We start from the raw sequence: 27,579 nt of genomic DNA on the forward strand, positions 1-27,579 counted from the left end.
CAACACTAAGGATCAACATGTTTCTTTGACATAATAGGCCATTTGGCCGAAACAGGCCATTTGGCCGATACAGGCCATTTGGCCGAAACAGTCCATTTGGCCGAAACAGTCCATTTGGCCGAAACAGGCCATTTGGCCAAAACAAGCCGTTTGGCCGAAACAGTCCATTTGGCCGAAACAGTCCATTTGGCCGAAACAGTTCATTTGGTCGAAACAGGCCATTTGATTAAAATAGGTCATTTAGCCGAAACAGGCCATTTGACCAAAACAGGCCATTTGGCCGAAACAGTCCATTTGGCCGAAACAGTCCATTTGGTCGAAACAGGCCATTTGACCAAAATAGGTCATTTAGCCGAAACAGGCCATTTGACCAAAACAGGCCATTTGGCCGAAACAGGCCATTTGGCCGAAACAGGCCATTTGGCCGAAACAGGCCGTTTGGCCGAAACAGGCTATTTAGCCGAAACAGGCTATTTAGCCGAAACAGGCTATTTGGCCGAAACAGGCTATTTGGCCGAAACAGGCCATTTGGCCGAAGCAGGTCATTTGGCATAAACAGGTCATTTGGCATAAACAGACCATTTGACATAAACAGGCCATTTGGCCGAAACAGGCTATTTGGACGAAATAGGCCATTTGGCCGAAATAGGCCATTTGGCCGAAATAGGTCATTTGGCCGAAATAGGCCATTTGGCCGAAACAGGCCATTTGGCCGAAACAGGCCATTTGGCCGAAACAGGCCATTTGGCCGAAACAGGCCATTTGGCCGAAACAGGCCATTTGGCCGAAGCAGGCCATTTGGCCGAAACAGGCCATTTGGCCGAAACAGGTCATTTGGCCGAAACAGGCCATTTGGCCGAAACAGGTCATTTGGCCGAAACAGGCCATTTGGCCGAAACAGGCCATTTGGCCGAAACAGGCCATTTGGCCGAAACAGGCCATTTGGCCGAAACAGGCCATTTGGCCGATACAGGCCATTTGGCCGAAACAGGCCATTTGGCCGATACAGGCCATTTGGCCGAAACAGGCCATTTGGCCGAAACAGGCCATTTGGACGAAACAGGCCATTTGGCCGAAGCAGGCCATTTGGCCGAAGCAGGCCATTTGGCCGAAACAGGCCATTTGGCCGAAACAGGCCATTTGGCCGAAACAGGCCATTTGGCCGAAACAGGCCATTTGGCCGAAGCAGGTCATTTGGCATAAACAGGTCATTTGGCATAAACAGACCATTTGACATAAACAGGCCATTTGGCCGAAACAGGCTATTTGGACGAAATAGGCCATTTGGCCGAAATAGGCCATTTGGCCGAAATAGGTCATTTGGCCGAAATAGGCCATTTGGCCGAAACAGGCCATTTGGCCGAAACAGGCCATTTGGCCGAAACAGGCCATTTGGCCGAAACAGGCCATTTGGCCGAAACAGGCCATTTGGCCGAAACAGGCCGTTTGGCCGAAACAGGCTATTTAGCCGAAACAGGCTATTTAGCCGAAACAGGCTATTTGGCCGAAACAGGCTATTTGGCCGAAACAGGCCATTTGGCCGAAGCAGGTCATTTGGCATAAACAGGTCATTTGGCATAAACAGACCATTTGACATAAACAGGCCATTTGGCCGAAACAGGCTATTTGGACGAAATAGGCCATTTGGCCGAAATAGGCCATTTGGCCGAAATAGGTCATTTGGCCGAAATAGGCCATTTGGCCGAAACAGGCCATTTGGCCGAAACAGGCCATTTGGCCGAAACAGGCCATTTGGCCGAAACAGGCCATTTGGCCGAAACAGGCCATTTGGCCGAAGCAGGCCATTTGGCCGAAACAGGCCATTTGGCCGAAACAGGTCATTTGGCCGAAACAGGCCATTTGGCCGAAACAGGTCATTTGGCCGAAACAGGCCATTTGGCCGAAACAGGCCATTTGGCCGAAACAGGCCATTTGGCCGAAACAGGCCATTTGGCCGATACAGGCCATTTGGCCGAAACAGGCCATTTGGCCGATACAGGCCATTTGGCCGAAACAGGCCATTTGGCCGAAACAGGCCATTTGGACGAAACAGGCCATTTGGCCGAAGCAGGCCATTTGGCCGAAGCAGGCCATTTGGCCGAAACAGGCCATTTGGCCGAAACAGGCCATTTGGCCGAAACAGGCCATTTGGCCGAAACAGGCCATTTGGCCGAAACAGGCCATTTGGCCGAAACAGGCCATTTGGCCGAAACAGGCCATTTGGCCGAAACAGGCCATTTGGCCGAAACAGGCCATTTGGCCGAAACAGGCCATTTGGCCGAAACAGGCCATTTGGCCGAAACAGGCCATTTGGCCGAAACAGGCCATTTGGCCGAAACAGGTCATTTGGCCGAAACAGGTCATTTGGCCGAAACAGGCCATTTGGCCGAAACAGGCCATTTGGCCGAAATAGGCCATTTGGCCGAAATAGGCCATTTGGCCGAAACAGGCCATTTGGCCGAAACAGGCCATTTGGCCGAAACAGGCCATTTGGCCGAAACAGGCCATTTGGCCGAAACAGGCCATTTGGCCGAAACAGGCCATTTGGCCGAAACAGGCCATTTGGCCGAAACAGGCCATTTGGCCGAAACAGGCCATTTGGCCGAAACAGGCCATTTGGCCGAAACAGGCCATTTGTAAACCATATTTCATGAGCATAATCATATTATAGCCTAATTTTTGTGTTAAAAAGCTACAAAATCGGGGATCGCCTCTTTATTTCTTCTTCTTCGCCTTTTACATTTTCTATTTTTGATACATTGTTTCAATTTAGTAATTTCCTCCTTCCATGTCGTAAAAAGTGGCAAAAACAGGACACGCTATACTTAATCCCCTGCATCTTTTGGACTTTCTAGTTTATTGGACTTTATCAGTGATGTCCCGTTCGAGCAGAAGTTCTGTTTATACCGATGAGACACAGTGAAACCGAAACTTGTCTTGGCTTAGCAGGCCTATGCGAAAGCACTATGCTATATTTCACCCTAAGGAGGAAAATTTGGTAAAAACCAAAATTTCTCGCTAGGGTGAAAATTTGTTGGTAAAAACCAGTCTTTGCGTTTCGGCTTCGCCTCATCAGAAACCAACACTAACTTATTGTCGGAATAGATTAGCGCCGGCTTAAGAAATTATTTCTTTGCTTTTCCTTTTGCTTGTCTTCTATTAAAATGATATTTGAATCAAGTATAATTTTAAACATTGTCTCACTGTCCGACAACACGATATTTCTAAAATGTTATTTAAGCACCTAATGAGTCTCCTCGTGGCCTGGTTCCCAGAGACTTCCAAAATCTTGAATCGTATCAACCAATATCTTTACTAACAATCTCCCACCTCCCGTGAAGTTTGTGGAGTGCGCAGTAGTATATACGTCCTCTAGTAAAAGCAAGTGACGGACTAACATTTCTTTCCTTTCCCACTGCGATCTACGTTCGAGCCTTTCCGGCGCCGATATTGATCAATAAACAACTTGGGATTGCCAGTAGTTGTACATTGATGGTTTGTTACTCTTAGGCATTATCATATATTGATTCTCTGTGCAATTTCAGCTAGCCTCGATCAATAACGGAGTAGCAGCCAGGGGTGGTCAGGCAAGCTTTCGCTCAAGCTTAATACTTCTTTCTATATGTATCTCTCTCAAAACAGAAATCAGAAATTATTGAGCTGTACGCGAAATGCGGACAACTTTGCCCAATTTCCTTAAAGATTAAAGAATTAAACTACAAATGCAAAAAATAAACAACCACCGTAAGACACGAAATTTCGGGAGAAATAGTAGAAGAATGTTACAGAATTTCCCAAAAGCTGAAAATCGCTGATATTTGGAATATGCTAAAATTTAATACGAGTTCAATGTTCGATAGCTTTTTCAACGGTCAAGATCGCATAATTTTGAAATCATTAACTTTGAAGATTTAACAACTTCGAAAAAGTTTTACAACATAAAACAGCGCATCTTTTAATATAAATATTTTAGTGATTAATTCTCCTGGAAGTAATTATATCCAGATACAACTGGATATTTAGGATATTTTTTTCAAGCCAGTTCTCTTCAATATAATTCTTTTGCGAATTTCAGAGACCCTTGCCTTGAATGCAACGTAAGTTTTATTATTTATAAACCGCAGAAGCGGATTATCAAATGCAGTATGATATTACTGCATTTGATAACCCCGCTTGTCGACGAGCTTGTTTGACTTTTACATATAGTCTAGAACCGTTCGCTACACTGAATGTCTTCACCAAAGTTGTTTGAAATAGCATTTTCAAAAACTTTGCTGAAAATTCTGAAGTTACGAGTTAAATTTGCTTGAAGAGCAAATTTTCTATAATTACTTCTAGGAGCACTCACTGCCAAAATTATTTTGTTAGAAGATGGGCAGTTTTACGTTGTAAAATTCTTCGATGATACTAAACATCGAAATTTGACAGTTTCGAAGAATATGATCGTGACCGTAAAAATAAAGTTATCGAGCATTTATGTTACTTTTCTTCTCTCACTCCCTCTCCCTCTCCGTCACATTTTGGCAACAGGTCCTAGTACCTAGTACACGAAGTTTTATAACGCCATTCTGATCAGCACTCAAATATACACCATTGATAGCCACTTACTTGAAATATATTGAAATTTTTATTTATTCCGATCCTGCTTTAGAGGCTATTCATATAATTGATAATACAACAAAAATCAAATGCTCGTGAAACTGATTCTGACCTGCTAGAGACAAACTGTAAACGTCATTTTTCATCATCTTCCATCTACTTTCCGAAATATTATTCTTGTTATTAATCATTTATACACACTCAATTCGGCTCGGTAATTTTCCAACAGCTGTGTAGTCAGCAAATTTAGAAACTGATATCTCAGTAAAGTGAGATTAGCTTGCTGATTTTCGGTGAAATATTTTCCGAGTTTCAGGTACTCAAACGTCACTTTTACTGAGATAAAAAAAAATTATGTTTGCTGAATCTCAGCTGTTGAGATTTCGGCAAAAGATAAAAAAACTGAGATTCGGTAGAAAAAATTAAGTGTGTAGACAATCAACCTATTCAAACTTAGTGTCCCATTCTAAAAGTTGTCCTAATCCATATTTTGGAAGATATCTCCCAAAAAGAGCTCCTAATAATTCAGGCAGTCATTTGATTTGATATTGATGTAATTTGACGTTTATGGCATCCCGGCTAAGAAATAAGGTAAAAACTTAATTACTAAAATAAATTCTAAATCTAGTTATTAGACAATATTCTTCCAAAAATATTGTGCTGAATATTAAATTAAATTAGTCAGTATCAATTGTTTTTGTTTGGATTTGGCGGGGTGTTTAACCCCCCCCCCCCTCCCTTCCTCTCTTGCTACGCCACTGTGCTCAAATATAACTCAATCTCCTCGCCCACCAAACTTTCGAGCTATGGCACGTCTTTCAGTAGGCAAAAAGCCAATCGAGTCCGCCCGTGCTTCCGGAATACCTACAGAAGCATGTTCTCAGACGCCTTATGGGGTTTTCATTGAAAAAAAACCGGTGCAGTTCATTGCACTGGTGTTGCATTTTCTAGCAGAAGAGCAGGCCACTAGACGTGTTTCATTCCGACTACAGCTAGAAAGTGCAAAACCATTGCAATCCACTGTCCCGACTTTTTCGTTTAATGATAAAAGGCATTTGTGATAAAAAGCGTATCACGTATAATCTAAATATGAAAATTCATGTCAATAGGATCATTTCCATACGTACTTACAAGCACCCACTATGCTATATTTCTCCTTAGTGGAGAACAATTTTGGTAAAAACTATTTTTTCTCCATTAAAGAGAAAATTGTTTAAAACCATCTTTGCGCGTGAAAAGCACAAAACCTACAACTAAGATAGTTATGAAATCGAAGTCGAAACGCTAAATTGATTTATCCCAACGCAACACACACCCGTCGCATCAGTGCTGTGTGGAACTATTTACAAATCATTTCCATACTCGTTCGTATATATGTAAAGTTTCAAATTGCACAGCAGAGTGAAGTGAGTGCACGATTAACGTCGCACACAGCAAAGAAACGGGTGCATGTTTTACACCGTTTTTTCTGTGTGCAAGTTAATGCCACCACTGCTGAAAATCCACAGCGTCTACTATGGATTTTTAGCAGTGGTGGCAGTAACTCGCGCACATATAAACCGTGTAAAATTTGCACCCGTTTGCTTGCTGTGTGCAACATTTACCGTGCGCTCACTTCACCCTGCTGTGCGACTTGAAACTTCGCTAGTACACGAACGTTTGTACCGTCCGACCTATATATTCATGATGTTGCTCATTTGGCATGCGAGCGACAAATGATTGAAAGCGATACGCGGCATCTCTGATTATAAACTATCCAGTATTTAATCGAGTCACTTAGGTGCGGGTGTGTGCAAATGTGTAGGTTGCCAAAAATCCTTAGCGTGTACCGCTAATTGAACGGTCCGGACAATACAGTCAACATGTTACTCATTTGCCATGTGAGCATCGATTGATATAAAACAAACACGCGAGACCTGTATAAATAACATTCCTCTATGCGATGAAGCACTTTGATGCTTCATTTTACCGGCTCTATTTGAACTAGGCTCGCAAATTTCATATTTTACCCATCGTGTTCAAAGCATATTCTAAACAAATGATTTTTTCTTTGCTTATAGTAGTCTAACATTTTGAGAAATTCAGTGCAAAATACGTGCATGTATTTCCGATCAGATAGTGCAAAAATATCGCGATTTTGATTAGAACATCGCAGCGGAAATTTTTGAAACGGAACCACAGTATTGTAACTAAAAAAGTATTCTACTTCAAAATACATAATAAGGGTTATGTATTTCGACGATAGGAACAACTTTGTCGGACATTTCAAACTCATAGGAATCATATTTGGGGACCATCCAAATACACGGGAAAAAATCCGTTCATAAATTCATGAACAAAACATCACGGTTTCGTGAACAGAACGATTCACGAAAATCGTGACCGAGTTCCTGTGGATAATAACCCTCGTATTCATGAAACTATTTGTGTTTCCAAAACACCAGTTCGCCCGGAATATATACATGGCGTTACATTCGAATGTTTGATTGGGTTACTATCAGACTTTCCATAAACATCGACAAGTTTGTTCCTGTGTACAAAATTTCGTGCACGCGTTCAACCTCAAACATGCTTCCTCCCGATGTACATGTTCGCCTCGAACCTCAAACCCAAACGAACGATGTTCAAATTCTAGTTCAAACAACCCTGTGCGTACACGAGAACGGTTCACACAAGGCAAAAAGAGTCAACGCTAGTGATGTTGAAAGTGAGAAGGAGAAAACTGGTGCCACGAACCTGTGTGTACGAGAGGTGTACGCACACCGTGTACATACATGGAATTCGGTTGTGCAGGCGTACATGTGCACGTGTTTTGGTACGAAATAGCGTGTTCGAGTTCGCACACAAAATGTGGGTTTAATGTGAGCACAGAACCACAGCGAACATTCTGTACGATGTTCATTTGGGAAGACTGGTTACTGTTGTTGTTTCCTGGACATGTTAATGTTTGTTAATAATTTGAGAATATACAGCCTCCAGTCACATGATGTTCTTGATCTCAGGAGCTTGTTTGCGATTTTTCTGATTCCTGATCATTAGACCTCTCCACATTTTGAAAAAGTTTTGAAATATACATGGGTCAGCTCAAATTTTTGTTCTAGGTGTGAATTTAAGAACTTTCGCCAAAAATGGCTTAATTTGGGCATGATTTAGAGGTGTCTCCAATTAAAAATCGTGTTTTTGCCATGTTTCCATAGTAACATCACTTACATTCTGATTTAATAGGCCCTACATGCCCACATATCATCAAAGGTTGTTCCTTACACATATCTTAACATGTTTTAACAGGTGAACATAGCTCTAATCGCAGTAGAAAATTTGTTAACTGGATTTTCATATAGAAAAGTATATCAAAACCAAGGAGAATTAGTAGTATTTTTTCTTGGTTTTGGTATTATTCTCTATATAAAAATCCAGGTAACAAATTTTCTATTGCGATTAGAGCTATGTTCACCTGTTAAAACATGTTAAGATATGTGTAAGGAACAACTTTGATGATATGTTGGCATGTAGGGCCAATTAAATCAGAGTGTAAGTGATGTTACTATGGAAACATAGCAAAAACACGATTTTTGATTGGAGACACCTCTAAATCATGTCCAAATGAGACCATTTTTGGCGAAAGTTCTTAAATTCACACCTAGAACAAAAATTTCAGCAGGCCCATGTATATTTCAAAACTTTTTCATGTTACCATGCTATTTTATTAACGAGTTTACTATCGGATTTTTCTGTCAGACTGGCAGGATTAATGTTCATGATTTCAGGATCTTAGTCACGATTTTGGTAATTTCTGTTCATGTTATTGTGATAATTTATTCTAGAGCTTGCTTTCGAATTTGACACGTGAAGTAATGTGACCCATGTTCACGATATCAGCAGGTTTATTCTGTGCAACATACCATGAACACGATTTGTAGTGCTCAACCCAGTTTTCATTTTCTGTCCTGACATCACACTGAACCTTTTCAAATGAATAATGATGTTCGAAGTCCTAATAGTTTTCTCATATCTACTGCTCGTGCCAGTTACTATCACTAGCAGCTGAACATTTCATGAAAAGTGCATATAACCAAAACATTTTACGAATAATACTCCAAATTTTGTGACATAGTTCACATGAAAATTTCATTACAATGTTAACGATTCCATGAACAGTTCATGATGATCTATTTGACGAGCACGAATGGTCAGACGTGGCTATTGTACTAGGAATCATGAACTAGTTCACGTATACATGAATAATATTTGATGATTTTGTGAACTGTTTCACGAGCTCGGATATCGGATCGCGAGTCATGCATTAGTTCACGAGGATTGGATGTATTCATGAATAAAATTCCGAGTTTCGTGAAATAGTTCACGAGAAAATATCCAGAATGTTTTGATTTTGTGAAATAATGTTCCTAAATATATGAATAGCATCATAATTCAACCTTTGGTTTTATTAATAACTCGTCACGTCACGTCGAATTGCACATTTTTATATTAATTTACTATCGCTTGCACTAAAAGATGCGGATTTTCATAGCGAACATACATACATACACCCAAAACGTACCCGGTAAGATTCGCTTACATTAATGCAATAAATACGAGCGAAAATTGCTAGCGTTCTGGTAATGTGCGAAAATTGCAAGAAGCTTTCTTGCATGCAATGCAAGAAACAGAAAATGCGAATTTTGCCTATGTATTAGCGATGTATGTGTATTGGTGACCAATATGAGTTAGAAAAAAGACTGTTGGCATTGAAAAATGAACCCCGCACAAACAGATCGCTAAGCAATTCTTTATCCACCCAACCATACTATCAGATAGTAATAAGTGGATAAAAATCATATATAAACTATTGGATGATTTCACGATTAATGAAAAAAGAAAACACGCAGCCAGATTTGAACTCACGTCTTTGCGCATCATAGCGCTAACTATAAGCACTGATATGTCCTTACACATGAGAACAGCACGTTAAAACTCGTACAATCGTCACATTCGCAATTTGATGCTGTCTCGTGTGTAATGAATAAACCACAAAACTGCATTTGATGATGTTGGTGAGGAATGAATAAAAAGTAGACAGAAAATAAAAACTCGCCGTGCGTTGCTATACCAACCAGCATAGGCACGTGAATGTGGTGGTAATCCTTCGACAGTGTGTTGAAGAAACGTATGTACGTATAGAGAGAGATGAAGTGATTTTATATGCTTGCAACAATTGCAAGCGGCTTTAACTGCAACATTGCAAGCGATGCTAACATTATTTGCAAGTGATTGTCGCTTGCAATTATTGCAAGAGATTTTTGTTTTGGGTGTACATACGAAAAAGTGAAATTCGATCAAAATGGCGTTTACGTCACAGCTTCGTGTAATATTAGAAGAACATTACAGAATTTTCAAAAGCTCAAATCATGCCGAGCCCTTTTTATCATTTCTTTATTTCGATTATAGAGGTTTTAACCTTAAGGTCATTCGCCTCTTCGGGTTAGAAAAATCTCTTGCGAAAAATTTCTAACCCTATGTGCGGGGTCTGGACACGAATCCAGGTGCGCTGCGTACAAGGCAATCGATTTACCAACTACGCTACGCCCACCCCTACCCTTTTTATTATCATCTTGAATCGATCATGCGGTATTCGTTCAAATAGTGCTTGGACAAAGGAAGCCGAAAGTCCTTCGCTATCAACCAGACAGCTGCAGTACATATATTGATTAGGATTAGGATTAGGAATTTAAATCGTCATTCGCTCAAGAATTTGATTAAGAACCCGAAAAAATGTATCTAAGCAGCTTGCTATTAGGGATGATCTATAAATGACGTAGCATTTTTTGAGTGATTTTTAACACCCCCCTCCCCCTCATAGCATTTCGTCACAAACCTCTAAGTACCCCCCTGGTAATTACGTAGCTTGACGGTAACTCTGCCCCCCTTTGTCCCCGTAATTTTTTTAAAAAATTCTATTCTATTCCCCTTTAAAAAAGCTACGTAGCATGACATGACCCCCTACCCCCCTGTCGTCACACATCATCACAAAATACAAAACTTCCCCCTCCCCCGTATAAAGCTACGTCATTTATGGATGATCCCTTAGAATGATCACCCCCAGCATGAAACCACCCCATCAATGACTCTTTTTCAAGCACTTGTCGAACACGCCAACAAATACTTGATGAGGTTGTGCGACTACCTGAACCTATTACTTTACCATGAAACCTCCTGCTGTGCAAGCGACTACGTGCGAGTACCCATTTAGGTAGCGGTCGTCGCTTTTTTTTGCCCTGTACCGAATGCTCTCCAAGGTGGTCCGAGGTAGCACCGAGCCACAAATCTGCGCCAGTTGATCAAGTGTTAAAATTAAAAATGTACCATTCGCTACGCCCCCTGACTGAGCAGCAGCAGCAAAAATCTGCGATCCTTCTACTGCTACGATCCTCTTGGGACTCTTAACGGAATGCGCGTTCCACGCTGGAATCGTTGTAGAACGGAAAAGTCCTTCGGGACATTAAAATGCTATAAATCATCATTTTTGGAGCCCATAAGTCAATTAATTAGACTGCTCGAGGGGGGCTGCAACCGAGGCATCAGCAAGGTAGCCAAAACGGAAACCGAAGCTTATAAATATGTAAGCATCTGCGTTGGAAATTTTGTAGACAGCCTCGGTCTGGGTGCTTCGGATCGGATGAAGATCAAAACCCTTTTTGTCCATGCAATAACAACAACAAAAACAGCAACATACAGTTAGTGAGAGGGAAGAAAAACGAGCATTGCAACAAGCTGGAATCATGTTATCTAAGTCTGCGACCTGCGACTCGGGTGCGGCTTTAAAGAGGTCGGCGAGGGTTTAGCAGCGATCAGCGAGAGCCAGGAAAGCTTCCAGACTGCCAGGTTGATCGGCGGGAGTACAAATAAATACAGGAAGCCGGAAGGCATATATTTTGAGTCTCGTTTGCCTGCTCTTCGCAAAGGGGATCAAACTTCAATAATTTTCCTTTTGCTTCAAGTTTTTCCTTACGCGCTACTGCTTCGGCTTCGTAGCACAGTCCGGCCGAGGAAGGGGGGGAAATTGTAGGAATTAAAGAAACTGATCAAACAAAAATGATAACGATTTACGCCGCAGTGACCACCCAGTGCAAAAACACATTTAGCTGATCGGGCAGGACCAGATAACTTGCCGATGGAGGGTTTTAGTGCTTGGACAGGCCTGGATAGCGAAGCATTAGCACCCAACCGCAGCGGCTGTCGGGTGGCGGACGAAAATTATAGATGTCATCACCGAAAAAAAAATTCTCTCTCGGTAGTTTATTCGGGGAGGTTTTCGCATATCCTTCGGCAGCCTGGGTGCGGGTAATTAATTGCGTGGTTCCACTTGTGGATGCGGGAACGCCCCCGAACCGGAATGTGCACTGATTCGAGGCGAGCTTCGACGAACGGCCTCGGCGGCGACGGCGGCGGCGGCGGTGCGTGAATCGGATCCGCGCAATAATTTACCATAATTGCACGGTATGGCGCAACACCAGTTCGATTTCGAGAGCCGCCGCTTGGGAACGGAAACAACAGCAACCATACCACCCAGTTCCATTTCGGAACGGACCACCGGCGAAGCGAAAATACGCAGTAGCGATTCCAATCTGCCTCCCCATCGTCTAGCGTCGTTCTCTTTGGTGGCTGATCGCGCCTAGTTCAATTGCTCAATGTTCATTACCGCGTTGGTTACGGTTATCGGTTTACTCACTTTTTTTTTGCTTCCATCTAAAGTACTGCCCAACACAGCAACTCAAGTCGGTCAAATTCATGGGGGAGAGGAGTGGGCTAAGGAGAGGTAGCGATCCGTTCGGCTCATGGGGTGCGGTGATTGGTCGAGAGCAATTGTGGCCACTGGCTGACGAATGAGCGCCAGATCGATTGACATTGTTCGTGGTCGGTGGGGAGCAGCGAAATTTAATTTGAGGAACCACGTGAGTTACCGGTGCTGGCTTTGGGTGTATCTAATTTTGGAGGGGTTTCGAAACGTTTTCAATCGATCGACGGATGTGGCCCGTTGAGTGAATTGAGGTCTTTCAGACGCACGTTTTCGCACTGGATTTTTCCCCTGTCGATGAACTAGTATTCGTCAGGGTTGGATTTACACTTTTAGCCTGAATGGGTAGTAAAATAAGTATAGGGTGGGGGTCTATTACTAGAGATTTGTCGCCTTTTCATAAGCTTACAAAACAATCACTTCAAATCACTGCGTTTGTGCAAATGAAATCCTCGGAATCAAATGGCATTACAAGAAAACGTTTATCAAAATTCACCATCGTTTTCGAACTTTCAGAAAATAAAATAAAGCAGATTATTGATTTTTTTCCATGCTCGTTTTATTCAATTTTAATAGCAATATCCAAATGTACGTACCTTCCTCTTAACACTGCTCTTACAACGTCGGGCCAACTTATTTTTGTGTGAAGATCCATTTTTTCCTCATTTCTGCTTTCGATTTCACTTCCTTCAATGCTTCTGAAGGTCTGGAGGTCCTGCTTCATGATGGCCCAGTATTTTTCAATTGGCAGAAATTCCCGTGTATTCGAGGGATCAAAAATTCTTTGGCACGAAATTGACCTGCTTAGCCTAGTACCACTCCAGAACATCTTTCGGGTAATGGCACGAGGTTACATTCGGCAAGAAAAGCGGGGAGCCATCGTGAGATCTCAGAAGTGGATGTAGATGTTTTTTTTCAAGTACACCTACCCATTGACCGTTCCAGTTAACACAAACATAGTACTCCGCTTGCCACACGAGCAAATTGCCTGCCAAATCATGCATTTTTTTTAGAAAACTTAGACATTATCTGGTTTCCAGCTTCTTCAGGAATGTCGAATTTATGGCGAACTGACTCTGTTTTCACCACGGGTGCACAATTGTTAGTGAAACTTACACAATGTAAACAAAACACATTGATCTAAATGCACTTTAGATCCTCTTATATAATTGTGCAAAATGTACCTAATGTTTGATTATTTTTTTTGACTTAGACATGTGCACTGTTCTGCAAAATGTTTATTAAGGTTCCATCTATAAAATAAAAATTTTCGAGTGTAAGGTGTCAAAATTGGCGTCCAAAATGACGGCTCCAGCAAAAGGTGTTTTGAAAACCGACCTCATCTGCGGGCACTATACAGGTCGCAATTCACCGTCTGCAAGCAGCAAACCAAAGCGATCCTAATCCTAGGCGCCCTAACCTAAAAACATGAAAAAAATCGATATAGAAACAAGATGGCTGCCACTTGAAAATAAAGTATCGTTTTTGCGCATGATTTTTCCATTTTGGCCGGCTGAAAAAAAAAGCGTTAATGATCAAAATATTGCGATTCTGTAGGTTATAGCGCCCGAGAATGTTGTCTTCTTTTAGGCGGGCAAAACCTGAAGTTGATTGGATAAATGGTTCAAAAACGAGAATGCCCGCAGGTTCGAAAAATCTTGTTCTGAGAAAGCCGCCATTTTGAACGCCATTTTTGACACCTTACACTTGAAAATTTTTATTTTATGGATGGAACCTTAATACACATTCTGCAGAATAGCGCATATGTCTAAGTCATTTTACTGCTTCAAAAAATTATTAAACATAAGGTACTATTTGCCACAATTACGTAAGAGGATCCCCTTAACCCTTGTGAAGGCAAGCTAAAATCCTAACATTAAAGAGCAAGCCGGGCCTCTCAGGCCCGTCTAAATTCAAGCTCCTTTTTGCCGTTCTCATATAGAAAGGTTATGCAATCGGTCGAAATTTCGACTTTTTAACCGAGAGCCGCAGGGCATTCGACTCAATTCGTCGAGATCGTAAAATATCTGCATGTGTGTGTATGTATGGATGTATGTATGTGGCCTACAATCTCGACGATTTTTCCCTGAGGTGGCTGGACCGATTTGTACAAATTTAGTCTCAAATGAGAGGTGCAGCCTTCCCATCGGTCGCTATTGATTTTTGTATTGATCCGACTTTCGGTTCTGGAGTTACGTGTTGAAGAGTACAATCACACAGCAAATTTCCATAGAAACTGATAACACCATGATGTCCAAATGATGTAATATATATTAAAATATGTGCAATATTACTTGGCTTTGCATCTCTAGATCATTGAGGACCCACCGAAGCCACTTCGACCACATTGGCCAGCTATGGCGGTTCTTGATACCCCGGGGGAACTTACCAAGTTCCTAAGATAATGTCATACCTATTTCTCAGCGAATTCTTTACCGATTTTTACAAACTTGGTTTCAAATGAAAGGTACAGCATTCCCATTAGCTGCTGTTGAATTTCTAATTGATCCGACTTCTGGTTCCGGAATTACAGGATGATGAGTACGAACACGCAGCAAATCCCGATTTCAGCGTATAAGGCGATGGATGTAAAAAGGTCAATTTTTTTTCCAAAAGGTGAGTACTCGGAAGATCACGTCGACTGTCGATTGGTTCTGAGCTCCATTTCGTTTGAACACGACCAATAAATGTTTCTGGGTTGCTATTAATTTCTTCTGATGCATAACCGGAGTACATATTCATATTTTTCTGCATCACATTCATCGTCGGAAGCAATATCATTCACATATTCTTCCTCGCTTTGCAAATCAGTTTCGGAATCGTCTGCTGTTGAATTTGCTCGAATTTCTTCCATTATTTCAGATTCTTTGAGACGATTGAAAACATGGGTATATCGTCTTATAGCCATTTCAATTTTTTGTTGCTTTTAGATCCTACAATTTGAATAATTATGACAACTATAACACAAAGAATAGACAACAAAAGTAGACAATAACGACAGAGTTAGGTTATGTTGTATCCAAATAATTGTCAAGTAGACCACAGTGGGTCAAATAAAAGTATTTATCCAAAAAAATATGACACACGTCATTATCGAATGCTATTTTTACATTTCTTATAAAAGAAATGTATATAATTCGCTCAAACTTTCAAGATTTTTTTCTTATAAGAAAAGGTAAAAAGATAAAATCAATCAAAACATGAAAAAAAATCCTGCTAATATGAAGCTGAACTCATCAAAATGTTTTTTTTTCAGATAATTATTAATGTATAAAACCCGTGGTAGTCCTAGTAAATATTGCATGCACACCGGGCCTGCCAGGTCCGGCTTGCCTTTTTGTGCATGTAAAAAATTCAAACATAGCTGCGCATCACGCCATAGATGAAAATTTCACAATTCTTTATTTTTGTTATAGATTTCATAGCTACTTATCAAAATTTCCATGCCCAAGCTTGTACTGCATACACATTTTTTTGTAACTAAAAAATTGTAACGTGCCGGGTCTCTGAGACCCGGTTGCCTTTTTGAGGGTTAAGGAGAAAATTGATAAAACCATCTGTGCGCGTGAAGAGCACAAAATCTAAAACTAAATTTGTTAATTTAGCTGGTTTCCTTGCCATATGAGCAGATCACTTGCTAAACCATGAATTTTTTGCTCGAAAGCAATCTTGAATCTGCCAAAAACTTTCCGCGAACAGGAACAGGGATTTTGGGCTCCAGGATTTGTTTAAAATCGGCATTCGCAAATGGTTTATCGTCAACCAAAACACATCCATTGAGCTTCATCAGCACCTGGTCGTACAGCACATGGGCTCGGATTTTGATCGCTGCTTGTTGTTTAGGGCTCTGGTTAGGTTGATGATTTTCTCGATAACATGAACGGAACAATTTCGTTTCATGCAAGCATGGGAAAAATGGCATCTCGAACCGTTCGTTATCCATTCAAAAGAAAGCTTTCTTCACCTATGAAGTGTACTGCTTGCATATAAATTGAGCAAAAAAACTTGGTGCCGAGACGAAACTGAAAAAAACAAAGAAGTAAATCAAATCAATAGCTGTTTTATTTTGTTCTATGCCTTTTCAGCAAGGATGGCTCTTCTCGAATGGCTCGTGGTTAGCTTCGGGTTTTCATTCAACATGTTTTTAAATCATTTTCCCACATACAATAAATACTGGTATATTCATTCATCGTTTATTGGACATCTGGTTATTGTGCTTGTCGTTATGATGTTCCTAAAACGTATTTTTAGCCACCCAATGAATCTCCGACCAGAGACTCCTAAAATCTTGAATCGTGCGCGAATTTCACCTCAGTCAAATACCTTGCCCTACTCTCAATCTCCTTTTTCATGTGACACTTATGGAGTACGTAGTGGTATACATATCAGCATCAGGTATACATGCAATGCATGCGCTCTTTCAGAATTTCGTAATATTTACTCATAGAAAAATTTGAGGCCCGTATTTTTATATCGTCTTTGAAGTGTTGCTTTCCACTTAGACTGGTCCAAAAAATCAATGTCAAAAAAACGTAGCGAATGGAGTACGATACAAAACTTATAAGCAATTAGCAACAAGGGTCGTATTCCCTATTACGCGTGAAGTGATGGAACAAAATTTGTGACTTTTTTGCTGTCAAAAAAAATCGAAATGGTGAGTTAAGCGGATGCAATTATGTGAAAAAATCTCCCAAAGAGAGGATTGGAACCTTCAGCCCTTGGGACTCCGGACACTCAACTCTTTTGCTATCACTGGGAAATGGTGACATCGCAAAAGTCCCAGTGTTTTCCCCGTTGGATACCACCAAAAAAGTTATAAATGAGATATTGGCATTAACGCCAAAATCCAAAAAATAAATTAATTAATTGGGGGAATTTGTCCGTATATAAATGTCGAAATGTTAGTGTTGATTGAGTCACCTCGCGCTCCATGGAAACATCCCTCGTTTTAATAAACTGTCAAAAATGACGATTATCTTTTGATTAAATCTTCAGTACTATTTGCTATAGAATCATCCAGCGATAAGTTTTCTAGAGAAAATTGTTCGAGGAATCTTTGAAAAAACTAGGGGAAACCGAGGAGATTTGAAACAGAGGAGAGTTCAAACAATGCCCATTTCTAGCATACCGTTAGGGATTTTGCAACAAAAATGCTTATGTTGAACATATACGAAAAATGTAAAGCAAAAGTACTTTGGTCGGATTTCTAACAGCATGGTGTCGCTAGTAATGGGCATTGTTTGAACTTTTCTCTGTTTCAACTTTCCTGGATTTCCCCTCTCTTTAGCTGCAGTGCTACCCAATTTGCAAATTTAACTATTTAAAACAAAAAGTGCGATTTTTTCTGCGATGCAAAAAAAACTCGCAATATTCCATATAAAATTGCAGCGCACAACGACAAAATGCAATCTAGGGTATACTGAGTTTGCACGTAATTTATCATAAAGTAGACAGCAAATAATAAAAAAAAACTGCAGTTTAAGTTTGGCTCTAGCAGCCTGGTTTTCTGCTTCAATGCATTGTATCTCGGGATCGTTTCAAATTGCGTTGAGATTATAAGCGTTTTTTACATAAAAACTCGAGGACCACTATAGTATCATAATTTTCAAAATTAGAATAAATTTATGCCGAAAAAATGCATATTTTTTAATTTTTAGCTGGAAAAATGCATATTTGACAGCACTGCCTCGAAAAAAGGATTTTTATCTACATCCTTGAACAACGTGTTGAAGTACATCTGAGTGCTGAATAATGGCGCCATTAGAATTTTTATACAGGATTTCTTTTTCAAATTATTCACTTTTAAAGTGAGTAAAAGTGAAACAAATGTTCAGAAACAGTTTTTACGGTGTAGATCTAATTTGGAAACCGCTTCGGGAGGATTAGTATCTTCGAAAAAGTTGTACAACATAATTGAGCGCATTTTTTGATGCAATAATTATGCAGATTGATATTTCCATCACTAATTATAAAGACATAAGTCTTCAAAAAAAAAGTTGGCGATTTGATGCCTTCAGTAAAGTTGTTGAGGATGTCGTTTAAAATAGCTTCGGTGAAGACATAAAAGCTCAGTGCTTGTAACATAGTATGTTATAAAGTAATATTTGCGACGTTTTATTGAACACAACTTTCTAATTGTATGTTTGAGAGGATCGTACCCCCAATAAAAATGTGTATTTTATGTTTTTTCTTTTTTTATTTCGACTAATATGTAGGCACATTTTCTTTTTTTTTTACTTTTTAACGACATTCAATTAGCTAGAGATTACTGAGTAGGGAAAGTTACAAAAAATTAGAATCATATTACTCAAGTGAGAGCAAGGATGTGAATATCGAAAAACTAGAAGTGGCAGGGTCATTCGAAACAAGCTTAAAATCTTAAGGACTAATCTTTTTTGTTCTGCTGACAGGAGTCGAGCTTAGGCAGCATTGCTGCCTTTTACGACTCTTAACAACTTTGCAGATGGTCGAACAAATTTTTGACCTATTATAAACATTAATATTAGAACAACTTTTTTCTCGCAAATAGCCTAATATATCTATGTAGATTCCTTGAAAATATAGAGCAGTGATGTCTTCTCCGACGTTGTTTGAAATAGCATTCTCAACAGCTTATTTGATCATAATTAAGTCCAGAAGGATTGATCAACAATTTTTTTCTACCAAAAGATGCGCTAAATTTTATTGTAAAACTTCTTAGCAGATTTTCAGTCATCAAAATGGACAATTTCAAAATTATGTGACTTGACTCTAAAAAATCGAATTAATCCACCTAGTAGTGAGATGAGATATTCCTTACACATATCACCGTTGGAACTCATACGAAGTAGGTCCCCAACTAGAGGTAGGATGAACATAATTTCTAGTCCCGCAAGAATAATACCTCGTCTAAACTGATTAAATTATAGAAAACCAATGTAACGAACGGAATTAATAAAAAAATATTCAACAAATAAGTTTAGAAATGGGTGAAATGGCTAATACAAATCAAATGACTAAAATAAACAAAAAAAATAGTTCAGCTCATTAAATGAAAAATAAGAAAATTTAAAAAAAATGCGAAATTAATAGTACTAGTTTTCCGTTCTAAATTTATAACTGATTCGCTCAGATTCTAGTTCATAACCAAGGGGTCTTTATATTTCGTAGCTTAGTCTTAAACGTGTCGAAAATACCCAACAAAATCAATACAAAATTAATAGAATATACTAAATTTACCAATTGTATGAAATTAATAGGAGGGATGATTGAACAGAAATAATAATATTATTAGAATAAAAATGAACTAAATGAATAAAATAAACAAAATAAATAAAAAATATTCTTCGGAATCAGTCTATTATCGCATCTGTTTGAAAAAAGTTTGAACCTTTTTAAATACTTTAGAACATCGACATTTTGAATTCTGAGCACACTTACGCAAATGCTTTCGCTTCAATTTAATCGTGTAACATAGGGGAATTAAATCAGAAGACTTTATCTTAATTCTGAAATGTGGCAAACACAATAAAAAAACTGATAAACTCTGTTGTAGAAAAATCTGTAAGCAGACAAACACGGGGATTAATAAAAAAGATCTTCACTTTAGTCAGTACTTCGCACCGCTCTGAAAAGAACAGCGCCAAACAATGGTCAAATGAAGATCCTGGATGAAATTTTCACCAGCAAACAAGAGAAAAAAGTTTAGGTACTGTGCGACGATGCATAACAAACTGAATCATATAATCCGTTTGAACAAGCTTATTTATAGATAAAAATAGCCAAGAACCAAGATTCAGCTAATTTCTGAATGGCTCACTTAAAAATATCTTTAGAGCGCATGATGGCGATGATACTGCTGCTGACGCACGCTTCTTGTTGTCGTGCGCATAAAAAGTTATGCATTTTTGATATTCGTAACGTATGCAAAATTAATCCCCCTAAGAAATCCATGTTTCAAAATCGTTCAATGCTAGTTCTTTGTTGGACCAACGCAGTGGCTGGAGGCTGACCAAAACCTCAAAAATTTATTTATGAAATTTTGATACTTCATATTTTTCCAAAATTTCTCATTGAATATTGAATTGTGTATATTCAAAATTTTACGATCATTGGATAAGAACATGATTTTTAACATGAGTTTAAACGTAGCAAAGTCCGGACTTTTTAATGATTTTCATTTCCGAAACCACCATTACTCTGTTCACTTCAAATGCATGTTGCTCTTTTGATTTTGGTTCGTTTTAGCACAACTAGTTTCATTGTGTAGAGGAACGAAAGAACTTGGTAACATAGTACACATTCTATGGGAAATAACCTCTACTTTTCGAATATCATGCTGATATGGAGGCGCATGGTGTTTTGTGTAAAACAGTTGGACAATCTACAGTAAACCAACACGTTATACAATGGGTTTGAAGTAGTATTCTAAATTTTTTATGATATTGCTGACATTGGTGTACAGTAACGGCAAATCTATCATGAAAACAGGATCATAGTTATAAGAAAGGTTCAATGACACTGTATGGAAAAATGCATTTAATATTTTACTACTTTTGACATCAAAAATGAGCTCAGCACCTCAAAATTAGTTTAAATTATGATTTTCAGCCAAATTAGGTAACATTTGAGGCTTTGCCGACTTTTTTTGAAGACCCACCACTGTGCAACGTTGGGCGACGCACAGTGGCGGGTCTTCAAACAAAAGTCGGACAAAACCTCAAATGTTACCTAATTTGGCTGAAAATCACAATTTAAGCTAATTTTGAGGTGGTGCATAATCTCAAATTCAGTTGTTATTTCTGTCTGAATTTACCGAGACCAGTATTAAGTTGACTGAAGTTTCACGTAGAGAATTTAGTTTTATGCTTCTTGATTATTAGACCAAACATAAGTATATTAATCCAAATTAATCGAAAACAATACTTTAAAATAAAATTAGCTGGCTAAATAATTTATTACATGTCTTAATTTCACTTTATAGAATATAAAGTGATCGATATTCATCCATAAGTCAAACATTAATGCATGTACCATAAGTCAAACATTGATGCATGTAGCTTAGATACTGTTTTTCAACATATAACAAATATATTTCATGTAGAAAAAACATTTTTTTTTCGATTATCCGAAGCGAAATTTTTCTGCACCCTACGGATAATCCCTGTACAACCAATAAAATTAATAAATTTTATAAAATTAATAAAATTTATAAAATTTATATGATTAATAAAATAATACAATAAAAAAGAAGACTAAAATGCATGTAATCGATAAAATTAATAACATGAATAATTTAAATAAAATGAATGAAATCAGAACGAATAAAGTCTATAAAACAGATAAATAAAATTATAATAAATGGTATGAATAAAATTAAGACTATCAATAAAACAAATAGAATGAATCAAATAAAAAATAGAATAGAATTAATGAAATGATTGAAAAGAAGAAAAAATAAACAGACTGAAATTAATTAAATGATTCAAATAAAAAATTAACTAATATTAAAAATAAATATAACACTATACCCCAATTTAATAATTTGGATGAAATGACTGAATGAAAAAAATCGTAAGATTAATAAAATAAAGAAAATGAATAAGGTGTATTTAAAATTAGCCCAGTATACAAAAAAAAACAAAAACGAATAAAATCCAGTAAATTGAAAAAATCTAATACCATTGTGCGCACTTTTTATCAATTTTTCAATTTTGACGAATTATAATTCCTTTAATAATCGATGGATTTGTATCATATCAACACAGATTAATCGTCATCGTGTATGTATTTGATTTACACATAAACAAAGTTGTTCATATAGCATTCAAAAATATTTTTTGTGGACTAGCTGGGGGCTACTTTGCACACTTCTTGAATTCGATATAAAATAAAAATTAACCAGTTTTATTTACTTTCATTGGAATGTCATTAATTTATACTGAGATCAGAGGCTTTTTCAACAATAAAGCATCACGCATTTATCGCATTTTCTAAAATAAGGGACTCATTTTAATTCAACATTTGTGTTACTTGTCAGAATGGCGTAATTAGTACACAAGGCCACGTTCTCAAGTTTTGCATTTTTAATGTCAAAATTCTGAAATATAGGTTCGAAACAAGTTATTTCACGGCCAAGATCACATTATTTCGCAATCACCAACTTTGGAGGTTCAATGTCTTTAAAGAAATTATACACATAATACAGAGCATCTCTTGAAAAAACAATTTTGGTAATTAATTCTCTAGGACATGATTACGAAGAATAAATATTATTTAGAGGCTTGGTATCTTCGGTAAAGTTGTTGATATTGATATTAAAAACACACAAAAATCTTCAAATGCTCATAAAAACCGATCCTTACATACTAGAAACAAACGGAAATCGTCATTTTTCGTCTTTTTTCTTTTTCTTTTCGAAAACAATATGTGGTCTCGGTGCAAGATTTTCTGTTTTGTTGAGCAGTCTCATTTTACGAGCCTCCAATCACTTTTTATCGACCCTTGAAGTGTTTTATTTGTTTTGGTAAACAGTATTAAGAAACAAGCGCGTATGTTAGTAAATATTGAAAATCTAAAGTGTGCAAAGTAGCCCCACATATCCAAAGTAGCCCCGCACGACGGTAGCTAAAATCAATTCGAACCAGTCGCAAATGTAACAGTTGAACAAAAATTTCACTTTGGCGTTTGACTAGCAAAACACTAGCAAAGCAAAGATTGTAATCGCTCACATTGCTACACGTTCATTTGAGCACCGACAGTTGTACGCATTATGCGTATAACTGAAGTTATTGCAATTATTGTGATTGAATTCCTCTGGAGCAGTGCTGCCAGGGACAGTGTAAGTTATCGGTAAAAAATTAAAGTTTGATTAAATTTCGTTGCCTTGAAAAATAATAGAAAACTGAGAAAACCTATACATTTCGACTGTTTTCGATGGACTACCGAAACATCTAGATAAGCGAATCTCCGGATAGCCGGATTTGACCACTAACCAGTATAAATATTCTTCGTCAACACATTTCTGAAAATCTATACTCTAGATCAAATACGTGCACGTAAAAATCTAACTAAGACCACCCTGCTGCAGCGGATGCCCACCATCAAGCCTAACTTCCTTTCCGCGTCAATCACTCGTCTCCACCGGGGGAGAATCCCTTCAATCTTCCCGGTAACCATAATTACATTAAACAAACACAGCCAAATCGCGCGCCGAATCATGTCCCCGTCACCATCAAGATAAAAAAGCCCCTACTGCAAGGCGGGTGGACCTGAGCACGACCCCAGGCATATGCAAATGTAAGAGTGCTTTGTTCTGACGATATTTTCTTCGATCTTTTGTGTTACTTGCAGGTACCCTGCGACCACCCGGTCTGATCGGCGGGTCCAAGCCGAAAGTGGCGACGCCGGCCGTCGTCTCCAAAATTGAACAGTACAAACGGGAGAACCCGACCATCTTCGCCTGGGAAATCCGGGAGCGTCTCATCTCGGAAGGTAAGTCCACTACTCACTGATTGCTGTCGATCGGTCGATCGTTCCATCCGGAACGACTGCACCGCTGCGACACTTATCACCGGATGGGAATCTGCGAAAGCGTTCCGAGTCCCATATAAAACCGAGATCAATCAAAAATCAAAGCAAAAGTCACATCCCTTCCTCCCACTACTCCGGACGACTGCGACTACCTTCGCCTTCACCTTCGCCTTCACTGACTGACTGACGGACCTACTGACTGACTGGATTCGAACAGGACGTACGCACGGGGAACGAGAACGGATTGGGAAGACACATCAATCTCGCGTCGATTGAGTCTCGCTTCATGCCGCCCAGATTGATATGCAAATTTTCCCGCCCGGAATCCTCCGGGCGACGGACTTCTGAAGATGCAGCAGCAACAGTAACTCGCTGATGCATCAAATGATGCTGATGATGAGAAGCAAATTTGTGCAACAAGTTTGTAATCCGAATCCCGGGGGAGCCGGGCTTCAGTCCAGATCAGGGCAAATTGATAAACGATTGATTTATTGATGCGGGCAGCGTCGGGAGTTCTTAACACGGTTGACGACCGCGGTTTGCTGGTGGGAATCGATCGGGTTTATCACTCGAGGGTGACTATTGAGTTGTTGTGTTCGGCATACGGTGGTCGGTAGTGTTTGGGGCAGGAAAATTTCGAATTCTCACCCGCAAATCGATTTCCCAAAGCCCCACCCTGTCCGCCCCCGGCCCAATTCATTGTTCAGCGTCTTCCACGAATTTAGCCGCATCGAATGGGGTTTAAATTGAAACATCGTTGCTCGGAAAGGCGTAACGGATCCGGGACGGATTTTCCCAGTTCAGGCGTAGCAGCAGCCAGCAAGCAGCCGAGCAGCATAATGAGTCGGAATCGAAATCATAATCTACGCGTGCATCGTAAATCATAATCACTATCGAACGGATTCGATCTCGCGGCATTGGCCATAGTGCTACCGATGCTGGCTGCGGAGTTCGGCGTTTGATTCGCACCAATTCCGGAGAAATATTGCACGCTGATAATCGGTCGATTAATCGTAGATAGGTGGTTGGTTGCGGCCGATATGAGTTGTTGTGAAGCTTTTACTTGGGTCGGAAAGATGGTAGGCAATTTGATTCGAGTCTTTACACTGCAAGTAGGTTTTGTTACTAAGGAGTTGTATTATGGTTGTTGACCGTTTCAAGAGCTTCAAAGTTGTCATTTGTGCATTAAAGGTGCCGGGCATGCATTATCCGTAGTTAATTAACAAGAATCAACGAAAAATTCGAATCAAGCAGAAGTTATAATTGCAAAAAATATTTTATCAAAAAAATTTCATATGAGTTTTACCTCTTCTTTGTCGACGCAAGCCGACTATAAGCCATCTAAAACTCTAATGAAAAGATAGATTGAGGAATGAGGAAGGAAGACCAAAACGGTACGAAACGGTTATACCGAAAAATCACCGATACACCGTGAAAAGATATGCTCTCCCTTTCTTCCAATCTCAAGTTGAATACGGACCTGAGACAATCCGCACGGACAATTGCACATTAAACAGTTGCTACTGATCTTAGCACCATATCCGAGGAATTCAAAATTCGCATTTTGAGCAAGTCACCAATAATTAGTATTTCACAAACCAATTTATGGAAATTTTTCTGAATCCAATTACAATAACAAGAGTTATTGAAGCTCAAAATCTCTTCCTTCTTTTATTTTCCTTTTGTGAAATGTAACCGCTATATTGGAACATTAGGAGCATTCTACATTAAAGTATTTTTAAACTCCACAATTGTTTGGTTAAATAATACCCAATCTTCGAAAAATATAGCCTTTCACAATTCTCAATCCCATTGCGAGAATTTTAACATTTCCCGTTATATCCCAGCGTACGAAATTTCGTACCATAACGAGTATTAGTCATAGAATACCGACATTTAACTGATTTATTGCCCAAATGGTAACATTACACCTCGTATTTCTTTGTGAAACCACACAGCTGTTCTGGCATCACTGCACCGATCTTACCGTATACTGGGAACCCTGGGGCGAATGATAGCAGTGTGACACTGGGACAATAGGCGGAAGCTGACCAGGTGACAAAGCAAGTCGATAGAAGCAACGTGTAACAGAAAATTGCGGTTAACATCATTTGTGAGCAGATTAAATTTGAAATATTTATTATTTACATTATTTGGAGGGAGAAGACTAAATGTAAGCAATTTTACGCTATTCTGAAATTAACTTAACCTAACAATAAGATTGATTTATAACTTTGAGCAGGCCCGTGCGCAGAATATTCTCAAGGGGGGGGGGGGTTGATTTTTTAACGTTTATTTTAAAAGAAACGTACAGAAACCCTCAAACTTTGAAGATTTTTTCAGAGGCCTAATCCTAGTCTTGTGAACCAAACGACTCATTGGGTAAATGTTTGTTATCGAGAAGTAGTCATCAAAAGACACCGCTTCATAGTGGTCGGAGACCCCAAAAACGTGAACTTAATTTACTAGAGGCCAAACATTCCAATATATTCACAAGGTATCTTAGGAAAAATTGTTCGTATGAATATTCCCCACAACCTGATAAAAATTAAAATTAGGCATGAACTACTACGATCAAACTAAAAAAAAACTTTTTATTCTGACGAGGTAGAAAGTTGGTGTCTTCGACAAAGTTTTTGAAATGCTCGTAATGAAGAATTTTTTTGAACAACTTGAACTTGTAGGACTTATAATGCGTTTTCTATGGCGAAACCCTTAAATTTAGTGTTTTTAATATAACTTTTTTCCACTGTGACTTTTCGTGCAAACCATGTTCCAAACAAATATGGATTCATTAAAACCACATAGGGTGATGAGCCTATTTGTGCCATGTTTCTATTATCACCCTACCCATTTGAAGCCGTTGGTTAGAGCAGTGTCTGCCATCTTTGTTCAACACATTGAGTCAAATGGTAGCGCAACAATAGGGGCACTCGATTCGAGTTTTCATTGTGCTCAAACACGAGAATTTTACTGTTTTCAACGCATTTGTGTTATTATATTGGTTCTTAACAACGAAGCTAAGCAGTTGATGTCAATTTTTACGCATTCCATTGATTGTAAAGCAAGAAATTAGCGAATTAGTGAGGCACCTTGCTTAGTATAGTGAAAATAGGCTCATCACCCTAATATTGTTGAAGACTGTAAGTAAAAATAAATAAATTTCAAAGTTATTGACAATTTTAACATTTTTACTTTTCTTATAAAAGAAATGTATAGAATTCGCTCAAACTTTCAAGAATTTTTCCGAGGCCCGGAGCGCCGAGTCTTATATACCAATCGACTCAGCTCGACGATTTGGGACAATGTCTGTGTGTGTGTCTGTGTGTGTGTGTATGTAACGGACAAATTCTCATTCGTGTTTCTCAGCGATGGCTGAACCGATCTTATCCAAACCAATTTTAAATGAAAGAACTAAAAACAGTATGAACGCTATTAATTTGTTTTTGATTCTGATGTTTAATTTCCAAGATATGAATGTTTGAATGTGTAAAAATGGCGTTTTTTGCAGTTTTTTTTAAATTATCTGCCGAAATTGACAACATAGATTAACAATTTATATGTTTTTAGACAGCTTACCTTTCGAACAAGCTATAGATTGTTGAAATCGGACTATTATCAAAAGAGATATTTAACATTAAATGCGGACGAAAGATTTTTATCATTTCCCATTG

At 38.9% G+C, this 27,579-nt stretch overlaps 1 protein-coding gene across 3 annotated transcripts in view; it reads left to right on the top strand.

The window, feature by feature from the left end:
* Positions 1–27,579, top strand: part of LOC131688861 (paired box protein Pax-6-like) — a 227,209-nt gene that overhangs the window by 138,203 nt on the left and 61,427 nt on the right. For all 3 annotated transcript variants that reach the window (XM_058973439.1, XM_058973440.1, XM_058973441.1), the window contains exon 3: positions 23,726–23,866. In XM_058973439.1, coding sequence (XP_058829422.1) covers positions 23,726–23,866 — 141 coding nt within the window. The remainder of the gene's footprint in view (positions 1–23,725; positions 23,867–27,579) is intronic.

Source organism: Topomyia yanbarensis, chromosome 3, assembly GCF_030247195.1.
Source record: "Topomyia yanbarensis strain Yona2022 chromosome 3, ASM3024719v1, whole genome shotgun sequence".
NCBI lineage: Eukaryota > Metazoa > Arthropoda > Insecta > Diptera > Culicidae > Topomyia > Topomyia yanbarensis.